The 22,680-nt window shown below is 39.9% G+C and overlaps 1 protein-coding gene across 3 annotated transcripts in view; it reads right to left on the bottom strand.

Annotated features, from left to right (window-relative positions):
* Positions 1-22,680, bottom strand: part of SEPTIN10 (septin 10) — an 83,674-nt gene that overhangs the window by 54,689 nt on the left and 6,305 nt on the right. For 2 of the 3 annotated variants that reach the window (XM_070405849.1, XM_070405851.1), the window contains exon 2: positions 12,509-12,574. In XM_070405849.1, coding sequence (XP_070261950.1) covers positions 12,509-12,574 — 66 coding nt within the window. Of the gene's footprint in view, positions 1-12,162; positions 12,375-12,508; positions 12,575-22,680 lie in introns of those variants that run through there. The other variant, XM_070405850.1, reaches the window with a different exon arrangement.

Here is a 22,680-nt window from a genome sequence, read left to right as displayed (position 1 = left end):
CTCTGAGCTCCAGTTCCGGGTGAGTCTTTGGGGACCCAGACTCACACAGGAGAAACGGGACTGTCTGGCATCGGTCGGAACTTAAGGGCAGCTTTCTCTCGGAGGCACTCTCAGCAATTGCCAGGACCTCTGAAGGCAGGACTGAGAGCAGCCTTACTGCTGGCTCACTCGGCCCGCCCTGTTGATCCCCTGGGACCCCGCCCCGCCCAAGCCATGCACGAAGGCTTTTGCATATGAAAGGCCCGGCTCTTTGTAATCTGAAAATAACTTAACAAACTGCAGCTGCCCCAAGGCCCCAGGGCAACTTGCATTGCTTTACAGCTGGCTTCTGCTGGATAGCCTTAGGCAAAGGCTAGATTAGCACCTCCTTAGATCCAAGAGCCAGTGTACCCAGTGGTCAGAGTGGGACCATCCAAATTACAACTACTCAGATCTATAAGGGACACAATCAGGGGGCAGACTCAGTGAGGACCAAAGCCCCACTGAAGCAAGTCTTGCCCATAAGGGTGTCTTCAGCACAGAAGTTCTCCCACCGTAGACACAGCTGATTCTCACAGCTAATTGGCCTGGAGGTCAAATCCTCCCAGCTTTACATACAACAATCAAGGCTTAACTACAACAAGACTGTACACAAAGCCCACAAGGGGGTGCACCAAGAGTGTCTACCTCAGGTAATTGGGACACTTAGCACAGAAAGCCACTCTATCAACACAGTGAAGCACAAAAAATGCTGAGACAAAGAAACAGGAATCAAATGACAGAAATGGAGGAAAGCAAACTGCTGGATACAGAGTTCAAAACTACACTTTTAAGGTCTCTCAAGAACTGTCTAGAAGCTGCTGATAAATTTAGTAAGGCCTTCAAAAAGACTGGTGAGACCACCGATAAATGTAGTGAGATCCTCAAGAAATCTAGTGAGACCCTCGATGTTGTGATAAAGGACCAACTAGAAATTAAGCATACACTGACTGAAATAAAGAATATTATACAGACTCCCAACAGCAGACCAGAGGAGCGCAAGAATCAAGTCAAAGATTTGAAATGCGAAGAAGCAAAAAACACCCAACCGGAAAAGCAAAATGAAAAAAGAACCCAAAAATACGAAGATAGTGTAAGGAGCCTCTGGGACAGCTTCAAGCGTACCAACATCCGAATTATAGGGGTGCCAGAAGAAGAAAGAGAGCAAGATATTGAAAACCTATTTGAAGAAATAATGGCAGAAAACTTCCCCCACCTGGTGAAAGAAATAAACTTCCAAGTCCAGGAAGCTCAGAGAACCCCAAACAAAAGGAATCCAAAGAGGACCACACCAAGACACATCATAATTAAAATGCCAAGAGCAAAAGACAAAGAGAGTATCCTAAAAGCAGCAAGAGAAAGAAAGTCAGTTACCTACAAGAGAGCACCCATACGACTGTCAGCTGATTTCTCGACAGAAATTTTGCAGGCCAGAAGGGAGTGGCAAGAAATATTCAAAGTGATGAATGCCAAGAACCTACAACCAAGAGTACTTTATCCAGCAAAGCTATCATTCAGAAGTGAAGGTCAGATAAAGAGCTTCACAGATAAGAAAAAGCTAAAGGAGTTCATCATCACCAAACCAGTATTATATGAAATGCTGAAAGCTATCCTTTAAGAAGAGGAAGAAGAAAAAGGTAAAGATACAAATTATGAACAACAAATACACATCTATCAACAAGTGAATCTAAAAATCAAGTGAATAAATAATCTGATGAACAGTAAAAAAAAAAAAAAAAAAAAAAAAAGTCTGGCCTAGATGGCTTAACAGGGGAGTTTTACCAAACTAAAACCTATCTTCCTCAGATTATTTCAAAAAATTCAAGAGGAAGGCACACTTCCAAGCTCTTTCTATGAAGCCAGCATTATCCTAATTCTAAAACCAGATAAAGACACAGCGAAGAAAGACAACTATAGGCCTGATGAACACAGGTGCTAAAATCCTCAACAAAATCTAGCAAATCGGATCCAGCATTACATTAGAAAGATCACACACCATGACCAAGTAGGATTTATTCCGGGGATGCAAGGATGATACAATATCCTCAAATCAATAAATGTGATATATCACATAAACAAATTGAGAGACGAATATGATATAATATCAATCAATGCAGAAAAAGCATTTAACAAAACCCAACACCCTTTCTTGATAAAAACTCTCAGCAAAGTGGGAATAGAGGGATCATACCTCAACATAATAAAAGTCTTATATGACAAACCTACACCCAACATCATACTCAATGAGCAAGAACTAAAACCATTTCCCCTAAGAACAGGAACAAGACAGGGATACCCACTTTCAGCACTCTTGTTAGACATAGTACTAAAAGTGCTAGCCGTAGCGATCAGACAAGAAAAATAAATAAAAGGCATCCAAACTGGAAAAGAAGTAAAACTGTCATTATTCACAGATGACATGATACCGTACATAGAAAACCCTAAAGACTCCATCAAAAAACTATTCGACTTAACACTTGGAGTGCGGGTGAATTTCCCGCCAAAGTATAAGATGGCTCTGTCTTTTGGTTTTGTTCCATCCACCAAAAGGGTGGATTACAAACAAATATTTGGTAATACGCAGTTACAATCGGCCCGAGTTTACACGTTTCCCGCACTCCACCGCAAATCTATATGAACCGAGTTAAAGACGGCTCCCGCGGAGTACTCGCAATTCACGCGAGCCGACTTAACTCGTTTCCCGCACTCCAAATGAATTCAGCAAGGTAGCAAGATACAAAATTAACACCCCGATCTATGGCTTTTTTATAGACCAATAATGAACTCACAGAAAGAGAAACTAAAACAACAATTCCATTTACAATAGCACCAAAAAAATTACGATACCTACTGTAACTGGACATTTGTAAACAAGGTTCTGAACTCCTGCTAAGAAGAAGTGAATGTTCACTGCGTGACTTGCAAGCGAGTCACGCTGGGTCAAGATTGCACACAATCTTGAGTTCCCAGAACATTTACCTCCCTGAGAAAAGATAAGATTAAAAAGTCGTGGGTAGAGCAGAAAAGGGAATGCACAGCTCCAAGTTGTCTTCAATGCGCTACCCTATCTAAAAAAAGAGAAACATGGTAATTAGCTGTACCTCCGCTACCCTTCCCATTGGCTAATCAGGGCGATATGCAAATTAACTGCCAGCAAAGATGGCGGTCGGCAGCCAGGCAGCTTCAAGCGAACATGAGGCTTGCTTGCTTCAGTGACGGAGGACTCCAACGTTCCCCGCCTGCGGCTGCTGGCCTCTGAGCTTGCAGTTTGAAACATTGTAACAAATATAGAAGATAAACAAAATTCCAGAAACCTGCTTTCAGCCAGCCAGGATCTCAGAGCTGGAGTTGAGACAGTGTATCAATTATAGAACCCAAACAAACCAGATACCTGCTTTCAGCACCCGAGGCCTAAGAGTTGGAGCCAAGCCTCAGAGCTAAAGCTGGCCCAGAATAAAAAAAAAAAAGAAAAAAAGGAGCGGTTGGGAGCTTCAGTCACCCGCCAGCCTGAAAACGGCCCTCAGCCCCTCACACAGACTGGCCAGGCACCCCAGTGGGGACCCCCACCCTGATCCAGGACACCCTTCAGGGCAAACCAGCCGGTCCCACCCATGCACCAGGCCTTTATCCTATATAGTAAAAGGGTAATATGCCTCCCAGCACCGGGATCAGTGGAGCCACGAGGCCTCCCGGCACCGGGATCAGCGTGACAGGGGGCAGCGCCAAAACACCCTGATTGCCCTGCGACTCTGTGTGTGACAGGGGGCGGGGCCACAACCTCCCTATACACCCTGCTCTGTTCGTGACAGGGGAAGGCGCCTCAACCCCCTGATCAGCCCTGCTCTGTGCCTGATAGGGGGGAGCGCCCCAACCCCCTGATCGCCCTGCGGCTCTGTGTGTGACAGGGTGCGGTGCCCCAACACCCTGATCGGCCCTGCTCTGAGTGTGACAGGGTGCAGCGCCCCATCCCCGATCGGCCCTGCTCTGTGTGTGACAGGGTGCGGCGCCCTAACACCCCCCACCCCCACGGGTCCTGCTCTGTGTGTGACAGGGTAGAGCCATAACCTCCCCATCGGCTCCTGCCCTGAGTGTGACAGTGGCGGCGTCCCAAACCCCTGATCGGCCCTGCTCTGTGGGTGATAAGAGGGCGGTGCCCCAACCCCCTGATCCGCCCTGCGGTGTGTATGACAGGGGGTGGTGCCCCAACTCCCCTATCGGCCCTACTCTGTGAGTGACGGGGGGAGCTCCTCAACCCCCTGATCGGCCCTGCTCTGTACGTGACAGGGGGGAGCTCCCCAACCCCCTGATGGGTACTGCTCTCTGTGTGACGGGGGGAGCTCCCCAACCCCCTGATCGACCCTGCTCTGTACGTGACAGGGTACGGAGCCCCAACCCCCCTGATGGGACTTGCTCTGTGAGTGACAGGGGGCAGTGCCCCAACCCCCCAATCGGCTCTACCCTGAGCATGACTAGGGGTGGCATCGCAACCTCCCAATCCGCCCTGCTCTGTGCTTAACAGGGGGCGGCGCCCCAACTCCCCAATCGGCCCTGCTCTGAGTCTGACCAGGGGCTGCACCTAGGGATTGGGCGTGCCCTCTGCCACCCGGGAGCAGGCCTAAGCCAGCAGGTCGTTATCTCCCGAGGGGTCCCAGACTGGGAGAGGACATAGGCCGGGCTGAGGGATCCCCCCCTCCCCCCCGAGTGCACAAATTTTTGTGCACCGGGCCTCTAGTTGTAATATAAAATAAAACAAAATTTTGTTGATTAACTGCTGACGCACTAACCTCATGCGAAACCCCAATAAAAGCAATGGTTGAGGGTACAGAGTTTGATACCTGCCTGAGCAAGCTTTAACCCTCTGCCCGGCATCAATCGCCTGTGTGCTCGTCTTACCTCTGCGTCTTCGGTTCATTAAACATCCCTCAACACCTTCGAATAAACTTAACTAAGAAGGTAGAAGACCTGTACTTGGAAAACTACAAGACACTGAAAAAAGAGATAGAGGAAGACATAAACAAATGGAAGAACATACTGTGTTCATGGATTGGTAGAGTCAACATCATTAAAATGGCCATACTACCCAAAGCAATTTACAGATTCAATGCAATCCCCATTAAAATACCAACAGCATATTTCACAGAGCAGAATAAACTCGCCAAAAATTCATCTGAAATAAAAAAAGACCCCGAATAGCCACAGCAATCCTGAGAGAGAAGAACAAAGTTGGAGGGATCATAATACCAGATATCAAGCTATATTACAAAGCCACGGTTCTCAAAACTGCCTGGTACTGGCACAAGAACAGACATAGAGACCAATGGAACAGAACAAAGAACCCAGAAATTGACCCAAGCCATTAAGCTCAGTTAATATTTGACAAAGGAGGCAAGAGCATACAATGGAGGCAAGAGAGTCTCTTCAGTAAATGATGCTCGGAAAATTGGTCAGCTACATGCAAAAAAAAAATGAAACTAGATCACCAACTTACACCATACACAAAAATAAACTCAAAATGGGTAAAGGACTTACCAGGTGTACCGGTTAATAATAAAACATGATAATTTCAAGAGAAACATCAAAAGTGCGTTATTAAAAGGAATGTCCATCACTAGCTACACATTTCCCCCATCTTTCAGGTAATTTGTGGATATCATCCCAATAGAACTTTTCTCGTTTTGAGGCAAACCATTCAGAGACCCAATTTTCCACTTCTTCGTATGTTTTGAAGTGCTGCTCAGAAAGTACGTGTGCCATCGATCGGAACAAGTGGTAATCTGAAGGAGCAAGGTCTGGTGAATACGGTGGGTGGGTTAATACTTCCCAGGCAAGATCTTTTAACGTGTCTTTATCTGGTTTTGAAGTGTGTGATGGTGCGTTATCATGAAGCAAAATTACTTTGCTGTGTCTTCTGGTACATTCTGGTCGTTTCATGATCAAAGCGTGGTTCAAATTGATTATTTGTCGTCAGTAGCGATCAGTACTAACAGTTTCACCTGGTTTTAGAAGCTCATAATACACCACACCTTTCTAATCCCACCATTGTCTTCTTTCCGAAGCGATTTGGCCTTGCAGTTGATGTTGAGAGTTGACCTGGATCAACCCATGATTTTGTGCATTTGGGATTCTCAAAATAAATCCACTTTTCATCGCCAGTCACAATTCATTGCAAAAAAGACTTTCTTTCGTGCCATTGAAGCAACATTTTACTGATGACTTTTCGGTTTTCCATTTGTCTTTTGTTCAGTTGATGTGGCACCCATTTTCCTTCCTTTAAAATCTTTCACACTGCTTGTAAATGATTGGAAATTGTTTGCTGAGCAATGTTTCATCTTTCTGAAAGTTGTTTTTGAATTTGACATGCATCTTCATTCAATAATACTTGTAATTGCTGGTCTTCAAACTTTTTCGGTTGACCTGAATGTTCTTTGTCTTCCACATCAAAATCATAACTTTAAAGAGTTTAAACCAGTGTTCACAAGTATCTTGAGATGGAGCATGTTCACCATAAGCTTCCCAAAGTATATAACTTTCAGCAGCACTTTTCTTCAAAATAAAGTAATGAATTAAAACTTCCTGCAAATGCTTTTTTTGGCACGAAATTTAACATTTTTAAGCATAAAAATATTTATGATTTATGTTAATACCTTCAGCAAATTTGACATATGAAGTTTTGAAGCTTGCTGTCAATACAACACAACAGCATACATATCAAATTGCATATATATCAACATATGTGTAACTCCATCTATTGAAAATAATCCACATTAACTGGTACACCTGGTAAATGTAGGACGGGAAACCATAAAAATCTTAGAAAAAGAAACTAGAAACACCAATTAGAAAGGATAAATGCACCCCTATGTTCATAGCAGCACAATTCACCATAGCTAAGATTTGGAAACAGCCTAAGTGCCCATCAGTAGATGTGTGGATTTAAAAACTGTGGTACATCTACACAATGGAATACTACACTGCAATAAAAAAGGAGTTCTTACCATTTGCAACAGCATGGATGGAACTGGAGAGCATTATGCTAAGTGAAATAAGCCAGTCCGAGAAAGATGAATAGCACATGATCTCACTCATTTGTGGAATATAATGAACAACATAAACTGATGAACAAAAACAGATCTAGAGACAGAGAAGCATCGATAAGATGCTCAAACCTCAGAGGGAAGGTAGGGGAGGGTGGGGGTAAGGGGGAGAGATCAACCAAAAGACTTATATGCAAGCATATAGGCCTAACCAATGGACACAGACAACAGGGGGGTGAGGGCATGATTGAGGGGGATAGGGGGTAACGTGGGGATAAGGACACATATGTAATAACTTAATCAATAAAAAAAATTTTTTTAAAAGATTATATGATGTGTTAAGTCTCTCCCACTTCCACAAATATTAAAGACAGGAAGTACTTAAAAATTAAAAAAAAATCTGAGAAGACTCCATAGGCAGCAAAATACCACATTTATCATAGCTATATCTTTATTGATACAGCTCCTAGGACAATGGAAACTAAGGAGAAAATAAACAAATGGGACTACATCAAAATAAAAAGCTTCTGCACAGCAAAAAGAAACCATCAACAAAACAACAAGAAAGCCCACTGTATGGGAGAACATATTTGCCAATGTTATCTCAGATGAGGGTTTAATCTCCAAAATTTAAAGGGAACTCATATAACTTAACAAAAGGAAAATAATAAACAATCCAATCAAAAAAATGGGCAAAGGACCTAAATAGACACTTTTTGAAAGAGGACATACAGAAGGCCAAGACACATATGAAAACATGCTCAAAGTCACTAATCATCTGAGAGATGCAAATCAAAACAACAATGAGGTACCATCTCACACCTGTCAGAATGGCTATCATCAACAAATCAACAAGCGACAAGTGCTGGTGAGGATGTGGAGAAAAAGGAACCCTCGTGCACTGCTGGTGGGAATGCAGACTGATGCAGCCATTGTGGAAAACAGTATGGAGATTCCTCAAAAAGTAAAAATGGAACTCCCCGTTGACCCAGTAATCCCACTGCTGGGAATACTAGTATATCACAAGAAACCAGAAACACCAATCACAAAGGACATATGCACCCCTATGTTCATAGTAGCACAATTTACAATAGCTAAGATTTGGGAACAACCTAAATGCCCATGAGCAGATGAATGGATTGGAAAACTATGGTACATTTACACAATGGAATACTACACTGCTATAAAAAAGTAGGAATTTTACCATTTGCAACAGCATCGATGGACCTGGAGAGCATTATGCTAAGCAAAATAAGCCAGTCAGAGAAAAAGAAATATCACATGATCTCACTCATATGTGGGATATAATGAACAACATAAACTGATGAACAAAAATAGATCCAGAGACTAAGAAACATTGAACAGACAGTCCAACCTCAGAGAGAAGGCCGGGGAGGGGGAGGGAGGGTAAAAGATCAACCAAAAAACTTGTATGTATGCATATTAGCATAACCAATGGACAGGGACACTGGGGTGGTGGGGGTTTGTCCTAGGGGGAGGGAGTGGTGGGGGGGGGTGTGAATTGGGGAAAAAGAAGACATGTAATACTTTAGACAATAAAAAATATATAACTAATACAACTGAGGACGTAACTTTAAAATTTTATTTAACTAATTTAAATATACATAGCACGTGGCTAGTGGCTACCATACTGGACAGTGTAGAACAAAACATTTAAATTAAAAGAAGGGAATTGTCAAGTTGGATAAAAGAACAAGATCCAACTATATGCTGTCAATATGGTAACTGAGAAGCTAATTCTAAAATTTATATGAAAATCTAGGATTTAGAATAGTAAAAACAGTTCTGTAAAAGACAGGATTGAAGGACTTATACCACCTACTCAAAGCTATAATCATCAAGTGTGATATAGGGCTGAGAACTTCTGAAGAAAGAGGTTTGAGGCATGAAGGGGATTCCAGTTCTACACTGTTGTATGGGTACAAAGGAGCCACATAGCAAGTACCTAAGAATGATGAGCAACTGGCCTGCCAAAAACTGAATTCTGCCAACAAACTGAGTTTGGAAGGGGAGCCTCCAGATAAAAACCCAGCCAGCCAACATCCTGAGTGTGAGATCCTGGACAGAGAAGCTAGTTGTGCTGTGCCTGCGTTCTCACCTCTAAGTGAGCTAATAAACAGGTGTTCTTTTAACCAAGTAAATTTGTGGCAAGTTGTTATGGAGTAACAGAATACCAGTACACTGTGTTTTCTTTTGTGCTCTTTAATCCCTTTTAGTCATGTAAACATATTATCTTTATAATTTAAAAAAGGGAGAGTAAAGAAACACTATGCTTCCCAGTCATTGAAAGTATTCAAGAAGATTCAAATAATTCTTGTTATCTGATAAGCATATGCAAAAGTTGAACTAAGTGGCTGCAGAATTCCTTGTGGCTCTAAAGCTATATAATTTTTTTAAGCTAAGAGGTTTTTTATTACATTAATAATTAGGATTATGCTAATATGTGTATCTCAAAATAATCCCGAGTATTTAAGACATGCTATTACAATAATCATATGGCTAACAGAGAGAGGTAGGAACCAACACATTGAAATAACACACCTGTATCAGACATCAAAATCAATGGCAAATATGGCTCCAATTATTCAAAGTACCAGACGAAAAGCTGAAAAGCTTTGTAAAGCTATATAATTTTCATGTCATGAAAACAAAAGAAGCTTTTCAAAAATATGGGATTAGTCACCATAAATTATTTGAAGAGGGGCCAGAGAAAATGAGGAGTAAGCAATCAGCACTCAATAGGTTAGTCACTAAAGATTACTATGACAATAGTTTCAGCAAAGCAGTGTGTTAGTAGGCACATTAAGAGTAATTCAAAGCCTTTGAGAAGATAAAATAAAAGTGAAATATACTATTATTACCAATGAGAAAAAAATTAAAAGGATGGCAGTTTGGTGGTCTGATTATGACTTATCGAACCCATGAGGAATTTAGCATGTGAAGAGAAAGAAGGAAAAATAAGAAGAGACTTAACTGGAACACAGAACTAAAGGCAATTATTTAATCTTATCAAATTACCCAGGCTTATATTTGTAATTTTCTTTTTTAAAAAAACTGACAACCTCTCTTTCACCAAGTTAAATTTATCCATCCTTTTAAATATAAATTTTATTAGGAATTACTGAAACACATCCCTGCTATACTGCCCATTTAGGACTTTAAGACCCTGGAAACATTAAGGTCTGACCTCACACTCAGGAAGGCATCTGACAACTGTCCTGTGACTTCCCACACTCTCAAGAACTACAGGAGTTCTCCACATCCACCAAGTTCTGCAAGTATGCCCAGCAAAAGCAGTGCTAGTCTTCAGTTAGAATTTTAACTTGCTTAATGTCAAGTAGGATAGAGACACTGGAAACATAGCAATTATTCACTCCATCATTAATTTTTTTTTCTTTTTTTTTTTTAAATCTTTATTGTTCAGGTTACATTTGTTCCTCTTTTTTTTTCCCCCCATAACTCCCCTCCTCCCAGTTCCCGCCCCACCTAAGCCCTCACTCCCTACCCACTGTCCTCATCCATAGGTGCACGATTTTTGTCCAGTCTCTTCCCGCATCTCCCACTCCCCTTTCCCCCCCAAGAATAGTCAGTCCATTCCCTTTCTATGTCCCTGATTCATTATAATCACCAGTTCATTCTGTACATCAGATTATTTATTTACTTGATTCTTAGATTCACTTGTTGATAAATGTTTGTTGTTCATAATTTGTATCTTTACCTTTTTCTTCTTCCTCTTCTTAAAGGATACCTTTCAGCATTTCGTATAATACTGGTTTGGTGGTGATGAAGTCCTTTAGCTTTTCCTTATCTGTGAAGCTCTTTATCTGACCTTCAATTCTGAATGATAGCTTTGCTGGATAAAGTACTCTTGGTTGTAGGTTCTTGGCATTCATCACTTTGAATATTTCTTGCCATTCCCTTCTGGCCTGCAAAGTTTCTGTTGAGAAATCAGCTGACAGTCATATGGGTATTGCCTTGTAGGTAACTGACTTTTTTTCTCTTGCTGCTTTTAAGAGTCTCTCTTTGTCTTTTGCTCTTGGCATTTTAATTATGATGTGTCTTGGTGTGGTCCTCTTTGGATTCCTTTTGTTTGGGGTTCTCTGCGCTTCTTGGACCTGTAAGTCCATTTCTTTCACCAGGTGGGGGAAGTTTTCTGCCATTATTTCTTCAAATAGGTTTTCAATATCTTGCTGTCTCTCATCTTCTGGCACCCCTATAATTCTGATGTTTGTACGCTTGAAGCTGTCCCAGAGGCTCCTTACACTATCTTCGTATTTTCTGATTCTTTTTTCATTTTGCTTTTCCTGTTGGGTGTTTTTTGCTTCTTCGCATTTCAAATCTTCGACTTGATTCTTGCGCTCCTCTGGTCTGCTATTGGGTGTCTGTATAATATTCTTTATTTCAGTCAGTGTATGCTTAATTTCTAGTTGGTTCTTTATCACAGCATCGAGGGTCTCATTAGATTTCGTGAGGCTCTCATCAAGTTTATTGGCAGCTTCTAGCACATTATTGCAAGCCCTCAAAATTGCGTTTTTTAGCTCTATATCCTCCATTTCTGTCATGTTTTTTTGTCTCCGCATTTTTTATGCTTTCTTGGTGCACCCCCTTGTGGTCTTTGTGCGCAGTCTTGTTCTAGTTAAGCCTTGATTGTTGTAGTTAATACTAGAGAGATTTGACCACCAGGCCGACTGGCTGTGAGAATCACCTGTATCTGCAGTGGGAAAACTTCTGTCCTCTGGAGAGATGCTAATCTAGCCTTTGCCTGAGGCTATCCGGCAAATGGCTCTGTGCAGGGCTTGGGCGGGGCGGGTCGCACGGGATCAACAGGGCGGGTGGAGGGAGCAGTTATGGCTGCTCTCAGTCCTGTTCCCAGAGGCTCTGCTTCTCAGAACCCCAGCAACCGCTGCAAACCTCGGAGAGAAAGCTGCCCTCACGTTCCAACTGATGCCAGACAATCCCGCTTCTCCTGTTTAAGTCTGAGTCCCTAGAGACTCGCCAGGATCTGGAGCTCAGAGTCTGAGACTCCCTCCTGATTGAAAACGACAACCGCGCCCTCAGCCACCAGCTCGCTCCACGAGCACCTCCGTACCTTTGTATTTTCCACATTGAGCCTCCTCTGAGCCTCGGAATGCTGTTCTCTTTCCTTCTAGTTGAAGAGTCTCTCCTCAGCCAGCCTTCCTGTGGTTCTGGGTGATGTCCATTCCATCTTTTAGTTGTATTTTTGAAGTGGTTGTTTGCGGCAGCAATCTCCGGTGTTTACCTATGCCTCCATCTTGGTTTCTCCCCATCATTGATTTTTAACTTGAATAAACATTAAAGTTATTTCACATTCAAGATAAGTATAAACAAAAGTCTCTTAGATCTCTGAATAATTATCTTGAAATCACAGAGATAATCTGGAGTACTTTATGGATCTATTTAAAAGATATACTCACTCTCTGTTCATCATCAGATACTTGAGAGGACACACAAGACTTTGTTGCCATCGGAGACTGAAAGAGCTGAAAAAAAATTAATAGAAAATATACATGTTACTCCAAAAAAAACCTACATCTAAATAATGTATTTACATTAAAAAGAAATTCTAATAGTCATTATTACTAAATTTTGACTTGTAATCTATACAACTGACTCATGTTTAAAACTTTCGTGCTAGATAGATATCTGCATAAATAAATAATATATAATAGTCAACATATAATATACATTAATGCATTTACCCACACACAAACTATTTTAAAAAATTAGCAAATGCCCATTTACATAAAGGAAAACAAAGAATATCACTTTTATTTGAAAGACTTTATTGGATTAAAAAAAAAAGGAAAATAAGCCATTTCACTTAAAAACTACTCTAGGAGTCAAGAGGCACTCAAAATTTGTTATATTCCACTGTAGCATGCCAGGGGAAATAGATATGTTAATGCTCTAATTTTAGTATAGTCAGAAAAGCAGGTATTTTTAAATGTCCCTTGGTTATCCAATTAAAATTGAAATAATTATCATTTATCAAACTCCTATTATATACCCATCACTATGCTAGCTTATTAAGTACATTTTCTTACTTAAACCTTACAACAGTTCCGAGTTTTAATATTCCCTGCATGAGAAAGATACAATTCAGAAAGTAATCATACAGGCCAGTAAGACAGGTCTGATCTGACTGCAAAGCTGTTCCTTCTACTGTCCCAAGTGGTAAACCAAATACATATTCACTGTGCTTGTAACAGTCAGGAATAGGAATGGGGGAAGACAGGTGTGAGAGTTCTGTGAATTTCAAAGCAATGCTGCCTTAGAGGCATTACTATTCTACTACTGAGTGCAGCACACAATATTGAGGAAATGTGTGCATTTTTAAAAAGTAATATTAATATGGACATATTAATATTCTTAATATTTATTAATTATTAATATTATTAATTATTAATATTATTAATAATAAATGTAATTATAATTATTAATAAATATTATTAATATTTATTGGCACTCCATATCAGTGCCAATAAACTCCCTTCCTACCTTTGATTCCCTAATCCCTCAGCAATTCTGCTCCCCAGAGGCCACCAGCTTATGTCTCCTTCCAGAGACAGACCATACATGTAGAAACATACATGAATACGCAGGTCTCCTTTGTTTACAGGAGTAGCCTATTGTTCTATACTCTTTTTTGGTTTGTTTGTGTGTTGTTGTTGTTTTTTTGCTTAATCTGTCCTGGAGGCCATTTCACTAATACCCAGATCTACCTCACTGTTTCTATAGTGTAGCATTCTGTTCTGTATACTAGAGTATATGTAAATGTTTTACGTTTATTTAAGCAGTCCCCTGGTCTTTAATACAACGAACTATGTTACAGTGATAAAAGGGAGAACCATACCAACTGCAGCAAGGGAGTGGTGTTTCTACCCCTTACCAACCCCCATCCCATCCCTCCACCTCCGCCCCCATCCCTCCACCAGGTGTGAATGCAATCCCACTCAGACACTCAGGTGTATTTCATGACTGGATATTACAGAATGCTAACAACCACCTTCCTCTGGTACATATGGGTAATCTAAGCTATTGAAGGTTAGACTTGTTAAGTAATCACTACATATAGTGTTTCCAAATCCTAAGTAGCTAACTGAACACACTGTTCCAACATGAAATGGCTCTTAGCAGCTGGAAGATGCCACTATATGAAAGTACACCTACTGGCTGTGTTTCACAATTTAAAAAGTAAAAGCACATCAGATTGGCCTAAGATTTTGTTTTTAGTAACTATACAAACACTTCACCTTACTCCCTCCAGCCAGCCCCTGCCATTCTAATAAGCCCCTTCACTTTAGTCACTGTGTTGGCATAAGCAGATTGAGTCCCTCTTCTACACCAGAACAGAAAGGTAAGAGTAACTAGAAGAGTGTGGTAGTTAATGGAGATTTGGAGAAAGAGGTCACTAAAGGCCAGAGCAGTTTCTAGGAAGACAATGATATTGAACTGAGTCAGAAAGATGGTATAGCATCAGATGAGGCGGCATTTAAGGTAGAAAAAAAACCCTGAGCACCAGAAGGAAGCAGAATTTCATATCTGGAGAAAGTAAATAGTGATTATGGAATTTGGTAAGAGAAGAAAGGGTTCATTGGTCTCCTACTGCCAAGTTATGAATAAGGTTGAGAAACAGATTAGGGACCCTAAAGATCAGTATCTGACTAAAAAAGTTTGAAGTGTCCAGTCCATCTAAAGCAAGGGTGGGGAACCTTTATTCTGCCTAGGGTTATTTGGATATTTATAACATCTTCTCGGGCCATACAAAATTATCACCTTAAAAATTAGCCTGCTGTATCTGGTCAAACCTTTAATTAATTTACTCCTCATGCCTTGGCAGGGCCAGACCAAATTATTTCATGGGCCTTATACAGTCCACAGGCCAGACATTCCCCATCCCTGATCTGAAGAGGCTGACTTGTGGTAAAGGCAAAACAGTGCCACAGAAAATGTCTTTTTAGGAGCCCTGTTCAGAGCCTTGCATGAGATAAACTGAATGAGAGAGCAGAACACTCCACAATCAATGTTACTTCCGAATGTAAGGTGCCATTTGCTCATATCAGTGAAGGAAGTGAGGTGCCACACATCTAATTTACTGAAGACTGTGTTGTTTCTACTTATCAACTATAGAACTTTAATTAAACTTTTAAAAACTACAGTAAGAAAATAGTTTTTAATATAATGGGCAACATATTACTTGGGTTTTGTGAAATGCTGTTCAGTAAGCAGTTTGGTTGGTAAGTACCAGTAAAATTTGCATAGGACAGAATGATTGGTTTTGTGCTCATCTGTCATTAAACTTTGACTAATAAAACCTGTGTTACGAGAGGAACCTTCTAGGCAACGCGAGGTACCTTCGGCTAAAGGCCAGTGAGTGCAACAGATGACACTTTCTAAAGACAGGGGCAGCAAGAGACCTAATAAAGCCGGCACTTCAGAGGGTACAAATGGAAATGCACAGGTGAGTGTGTAGCAGTAGCACCTAATGAGAGGCCCAGACCTTCAGAAAGGTTGGTTAGCCTTCTTCCTTTTAGGAGAGGTGGACTAAGTAAAACAAGGTATTGACCTGCATTTAAATAGGTTTTAACAGTTTACAAAACATTTCCCTACCCACTGTCTTCAGGACTCTGTGATGAAGGTAGACCCACTGTCCCCTTTTTGCTCACCAGGAAACGGACAGCTTCAATTGTCACCAGGCAGCATGTGACAATTGAAGCTGTCAGTTTCCTGGTGAGTAAAAATGGGACAGTGGGTCTACCTTCTCCCTCTATCCCCTCTGAAACTCCTACTAGATTCCTTAATTCTGAAGCAATCCTAATCTGGATGTCTCCAACTCCTCCCCACTCCCAAACAGGTCCCTATTCTCTGGCCACAATTGGGAAATAATTTACAGGATTAAAAACAGGAATGTATCTACAAAGGACAGATACAGCCTAGTCCATTTCTTTATCCTAGATATTCGTGGAGAATTTCCTAGCCCTCACCAGCTTCAAAAACTGTGCTACTTTGGGTGGTGATGCATCAATGTCTAGGGATCCTAACAAACCTATGGCTGTCCATTGCAGGCAAGATTGTTGAGCATTTGGGGACAGGGGCATATGGAAGTGTCCTTTATCCTCAGTTTTGCTTTCTATGATTTCAGTCCAAAACTATATGAAAATTCCAGAATTAAACATGTTTTAAATTGCACAGAAAAACAAACAAACAAAACAAAAACCTATGTTACATTTGTCATTTATGTAAGTTCATATCAAATATCTGCTTTTGTTTATTCATTTCTGGTGTTTCTGAATACCTGCCAAAAAGCCTACTTTAAAATCTCTGTGGATAAATGTTTTGATCAGGAAAAAATAATGAGTCACATAAAAAGTATTATAAATAGTTACTTTTAATATTTTCCACTGGTACTACTTTACTAGTCAAATTTCCAAAACAACTTTTAGAATGAAAACAGTTTTTAATAAATGTCCTGTCCCATTTTTAAAGGTAAAATAATAAGCGGACCAGATTTGACCAGTCCCTTTAGTGGTAAACCCTGAATTAAAAGTACCTAGTAACAACCACATAGAAGTGGAATTCTGTCTGCTCTACCACTGACCACCTACTTACTATATGAAATCACTATGCTGAGCAATGGGGTCTTGGGAGGAGGAAGACATGTCCCTTGAGCTTAAGAACTTAATCTCAGAGAACACAAACTTATAGCAGGCAATCATAATCCCATTCTTAAATACAAAGAAGACTAACAAAATCACTATTCCTACACTTGATTACACTGTCACACAAGTTTGCTTTTCCTGAATTTTTAATTTTAAATACACATATACGACATAAATACAGAAACATACATTTAAATCTCTATACTTACTACCTAGAAGAAAAAATATTAAACAGTACCTTTAATTCCTAGCAAAGTCTAGCATATTTATTTACTTATTCATTTTTTAAAAGATGTAGTATGTAATGAGTCATAGAAAAAAGTGCCAGAACATTCTGGGGTAGCTGGAGGAAAATCAGGTTCTTCCCCTTCTTTAAAATTTCAGTGTGGAAAGTATGGGCCAATTATAGGAAAACATACGGTGATTTTTTCACAACAGGACCCTAGAATACTTTCCTTACCCTACTTGGAAACATTCCTTAGAGACTGCGTATAGCCTCTGGGTATAACAATGAGCCTGGGGGGAACAGAATTCAGACTTGACTTTAAAAATAGCTTCATTTTAACTTCATTTACCTATAGTTTCTATCTTTATAAAGTTAAAGAAATAGAACCAAACTTTTCAAATTGTCCCTTGGTGTTTCTTGGAGTCTTTTAAGACCAAAAATAGAAAAATAAAAATCTGGGCCCATTTAATGGGTTTTGAGGGAAGGGTTCTTTGGCTTAAAACAATAATTTAAAAGATTACACAGACTCATTCTTTAAAATCATTTTATTACATCTTCAGGTTAAGGAAACTTTAAAAGAAAGTTAATAGTGCTGATCTAAACATTTCCTAAAAATAAATAGTAATATTACCTTATTCAAATTCTGCATAGGATCATTCTAGAATTAGATGCTAATTACAACCCAGGGAAAAAAAGAATTCAACTGAAATCAGTAAGACTTGGTAATATAAGACAAAGCAACACATTGGCCTCCCGTGTGCAAGCCTGCCTGGATCTCCCCCAGGATAGTCTCAGTCTAGGGCAGCTTAGGGTATTCCAAGTCCCGTCAATATATCCATTTTGCCTCAATTTTACCATCCTCTTCAATAAATACAAAACCTAAATGGTAACTAAACAGTCTAACATTCAGCCTCAAAATATCAAGATAAGGAAATTCTTGATAATTGTTTATGTACTAGTAAAAGAGGAGTTTCAAGCTTAACAAAAGCTTATTAACATGGCTGCTTAAAATACAAATGCAAGCTTACTTTGAAATTACCTTCCCTCCCTTAATTAGAAAAGCAGTATTTCATATTTATTATAGGGGAAAAATACCATTTCTAATTATGTCTTTTTAAATTAATACTGCAATAAATGTCCCTCATGCAGCAGCCAAAGAGGTCCTCCACTCAGATCTCCCTCCCTTCCAGCAAGAACTTGCTCTTTGGCTATGAAGAATGCTGACAGCTTCCAGCTGCAGAGCCTTCAGGGTCTGCACAGTACTCAACCCAAGACCAGCTCTTCCCAGGAAGCCCCTAGCCAAAGACTGAGCACAGTGAGGGTGTCAGGATGTCAGGACCTGGCCCCTTCTGCCCTAAGCAGGCAAACCTAACAGTCAAAGCTCTCCACTGGGTTGACCCAAACTTTGCCAGATATGCAAGACCTCTGAGGCTCTTTGTGCCCAATTCTGCTTCCTAACCTCTTTCCTTTCACAGCTATCAAAATCTGCACCAAGGCATGAATATTTTTCCTCTCTAGTATAGCTTCCTCCCCCTTTCTCTTCCGCAGGCATCACTTCTCCCCAGTGTCTACCCTTAATCAATCTCTAACACTCCTAACTCTAACATCTGCTTCCCGGTGGGTCCAAAGGGACAGTCCTGTAGAAGCAACTGTTAATTTCCTCATAATAAATTCCTAAAATGTAGTCAAAGGTATAAACATATTGCCAAACTGCCCCTCAAAAAGGCTGTACCAGCTTACTTTTCCAAAATTAGAGGTGAGGGTGCCATTTTGAACAGGGTGGTTAGGGAAAGCCTACCTGAAAAGACCTGAGGGGTTAAAAGAGAGTGGTGAAGAGGATGTCTGGAGGAAGAGCATTCCAGGCAGAGGGAACTAACAATGGCAGAGATGCGGAGGCAAGTGTGTGCTGCAGTGTTTGAAGAATAGCAATAAGACCAAGCAGCTGGAGCAGAGAGAGGGAGACAGAGTGGCCAGAGAGAAATGCAATGCCAGAACATACAGGGTTCTTGTGGCTTGTTGTAAGGCCTTGGGTTTGAAGGGTTTGTATAAGGGGGACATGATTTCTCTTTGTACTAAAGGGTTTGCTAAAGCTACTATGTTGAAAGTAGACTGAAGAATGGCAAGGCAGAAACAAGACTAGTTAAGAGACTGTTTCATTCATCTAATCCAGGAAAGACATCATGGCAGAATGTTAGTGGTGGAAGAGGTAAGATGGGGTCAAATTCATCTACCTTGAAGGCAGAACCAACAGAACTTGCTGAGGGCTCAATGTGGGATGTGAGGAGATATAAAGAATGGTTCCAAAGTTTTTGGTTTGAACAATAAGGAGGAGGGAGCTTCCATTTACTAAAACTGGGAAGACTGTAGGAGGAAGAGGAGTGGGGAAGATCAGGAGCTCTCTTTAAAACATGTTAAATTGGAGATGCCTATTAGATACTGAAGTGAAGGGACTGAGTATGTAGTTGGATAAACAAGTTGAGAGTGCAGAGATATCTGGACTGAAGAAAACAATTCTGAAGTCATTAATATATGGCTAGTACTTAAAGCTGTGGAATGAGATGAAATCACCCAGGGATTGAAGGTATTCAAAAAAGAGAAGGGATCACAGAATGGAGCCCTGGGGGACTCCAACATTAAAAGTTGGAGAACTGAGGAGCAACCAGTCCAAATGGCTAAGAAGGAGGGTGAAAGAAATCCAGAAAAGTGTGGAGTCCTGGAAGACAGGTTAAAAAAAAAAAAAAGCCTGTTAGGGAGGAACAAAGAATGTGCTCCTACCATTCCTTTACTTACCATGTGTGGCTGCTTTCAGAAAACAAGAGCATTGCATAATTGTAACAAAGACCTTGTGGCTCACAGCATTGAAATTAGTTACTTATTTAACCCTTTAAATGTTTGCTCACCCTTTATCAAGAAGAATGAGAGGGTGAATGAACGAGGAAAATGCAGTACAATTTTTAGGCAGCCTCTTGAGTTTACTAGTGATCATGATGTTAGAGTAAAACCACCCAGCATGATTTCCCCCCCATCATATTCAGCAGTGAGGGTACAAGAGCAGAGTCCTGGGAGTTTAACTGTGTGTGTGTGGGGGGGGGGTGGGAGGTGGAGAGAGGGGGTTGTCAGGGAAGAATGAAGAAGAGAGAAAACTGAGATGTGCATGAAAAAAATTATACATGTTACAAGATGGACTTAAAGCTGGCAAAAAAAGGAAAAGAAGGCATGAAAGATATGAGGTAAAGGGGAAAGGTTCAACAGATTAGGTCAAAGAATTATGGGACTTGGAGTTATCTGAGGAAGTAAACAAACAGGCAAAGTAGGAAGTATGGTCAGAGTGAAATGCCTGATTAGGAGGGGTTGCAGTTATTGGGTAATGACAAAGTCAAGTTATAAACTACAACAAAGAGATGCTACAGTAAAATAGAGAGCACAAGGTATTTTAGGAGAGGAGGTCAAAAACTGAAAGGCAGATTAGTGAAAGGATAATCTATGTGGATACTGAAATCACCCAGAATTATGAATTATGAATTATGACAGGTCTAATGTTAGAGAATTACAGAGAGCCAATAGCAACACCGTCAAGCATAGGGGGAGGTGAGGTTTCAGAGATGACTGAACAAAGATAGTGAGTATATAATGTGATAGCTAAGTGAGAATCAAAATTGGGAGTATTTAGGGAGAGAAGAATGACCTGGAAGTGGCAATGAAAAGTAATGTCGTCAACAACCATGCCTCCAGGAAAGAGTGATGTGATATAGAAGCGGTTCTCAACCTGTGGGTCGAGACTCCTTTGGGGGCCGAACGACCCTTTCACAGGGGTCGCCTAAGACCATCGGAAAACAAATATATAATTACATATTGTTTTGTGATTAATCACTATGCTTTAATTATGCTCAATTTGTAACAATGAAATTGGGGGTCACCACAACATGAGGAACTGTATTAAAGGGTCGTGGCATTAGGAAGGTTGAAAACTACTGTGATATAGAGTGTGTGTATGTGTGTGTGTGTTGGGGGAAGGGGTATGCAAGAGTTTTCAACAAGATGCAAATGCAATTTAATGGAGAAAGGACAATCTTTTTTTTAAAATGGTGCTGGAACAATTGAACTCCCATATGCAAAAAAAAAAGTTATCCTCAATTCATACCTTCATACCTTGTACCATATACAAAAATTAGCTCTAAATGAATCATAGACCTAATAGAAGAAAAGGTATAAACAAAATCTTTCTGGCCTTACATTAAGTAACGATTTCTTACTATAACATCAAAAGCATGATCCAGAAAGAAAAAAAGCTAAATTGTACCTAATAAACTAGAATCTTCTGCTCTTCAAAGCATACTGTTAAGAGAATTAAAAAAAAAAAAGTAAAGGAATGGTAGGAGCACAAGTATGTTTACACATACTTGAATAAAACACTGGTAAATAATTTATCTCATAAAGGACTTATAAAAGTATATATACTTTAAAAACTTGTATAACTCCGTAATAATTAGACAATAACTCAATTTTTAAAAATGATTTAAACAGACAATTCACTAAGGATATATGATGGCAAATAGGCACATGACAAGATGCTCAATAACATTAGTCATTAGATAAATGAAAATTAAATCATGAGATATCACAATATATCAGAATTACTTTTTAAAAATTGACAATACTGGCAAGAATGCAGACAAGAACTCTCAGTTGTTACTGGTGGGAATGCAAATTGCCACAAACATTTGCAAAAGAGTTTGGCAGTTTCTTAATTTAGTTAAACACACACTCAGTAATCCTACTCCTAGATATCATCCCAAGTGAAATGCAAACTTATATTCACATAAAAACCTACATGTGAATATATACAGTTAACTTCATTCATAACTCTTTAAAACTGCTAACTGCCCAAATGTTTTTCAACTGGAGAAAGGATGAACAAAATAAATTGTGGCACAACCATACAATGGAATACTAGTCAACAATAAGAAGGAACATGCAACACATAGATGAATCTCAGTATAATAATTCATACATATGAAATTCTGGTAGAGGCAAAACAACAGGAACACAAAACTGATCAGTAATTGTCAGAGATTAAGAGAGGGACTACAAAGAAGCACAAAGGAATTTGGGGAAAGGGGAGTGACGGAACTATTCTATATGTTTGTGGTTATGGTTACACAATTGTATATATTCATCAAACCTCATAAAACTTTCTACTAAAAGAAGAGAAAATTTTTACTGTATGTAAATTATACCTCATTAAAAAAAGTTAATTCATAAAGATATACCAAAATTATCTAACTAAAAGTAATCAATACATGGTAAAGTAGTAGCTAACAAAAACTTGGACATGGTTAAGACAATAGATGTATTATTTTCTAAACAGTAATAAAAAAGAAAATATACAGCAAAATATGCAAATTCAAAATGAGATTAAAATATTTTCTTCAATTGTTCAAATTACAATGCAGTATTAGGTTCTTTTGCTCTTGCTATGTGGAAACTGTAAATTATAATTCTTTTCTAAACAACAGAATCTCTGTTACTATATGACAAGCAGCATATGGATTCTGCCAAAACAGAGATCTCCTAGAATTAATAAAAGTATGGCTTAAGAAGGCTGTTAGAATTAACTATTTATGGATGGCAACAGATGCAAACTGCTAGTGCACTAAGTAACTGCCAAAACCACGGATAAGAGCATGGGGCAAGGAGGTAC

Source organism: Myotis yumanensis, unplaced genomic scaffold (genome assembly GCF_028538775.1).
Source record: "Myotis yumanensis isolate MYYU_CA2020_CCGP unplaced genomic scaffold, mMyoYum1.0.hap1 SCAF_2, whole genome shotgun sequence".
Taxonomy (NCBI): Eukaryota; Metazoa; Chordata; class Mammalia; order Chiroptera; family Vespertilionidae; genus Myotis; species Myotis yumanensis.
Note: the sequence above shows the minus strand (reverse complement) of the source record. Positions and strands in the feature narration are given on the sequence as shown.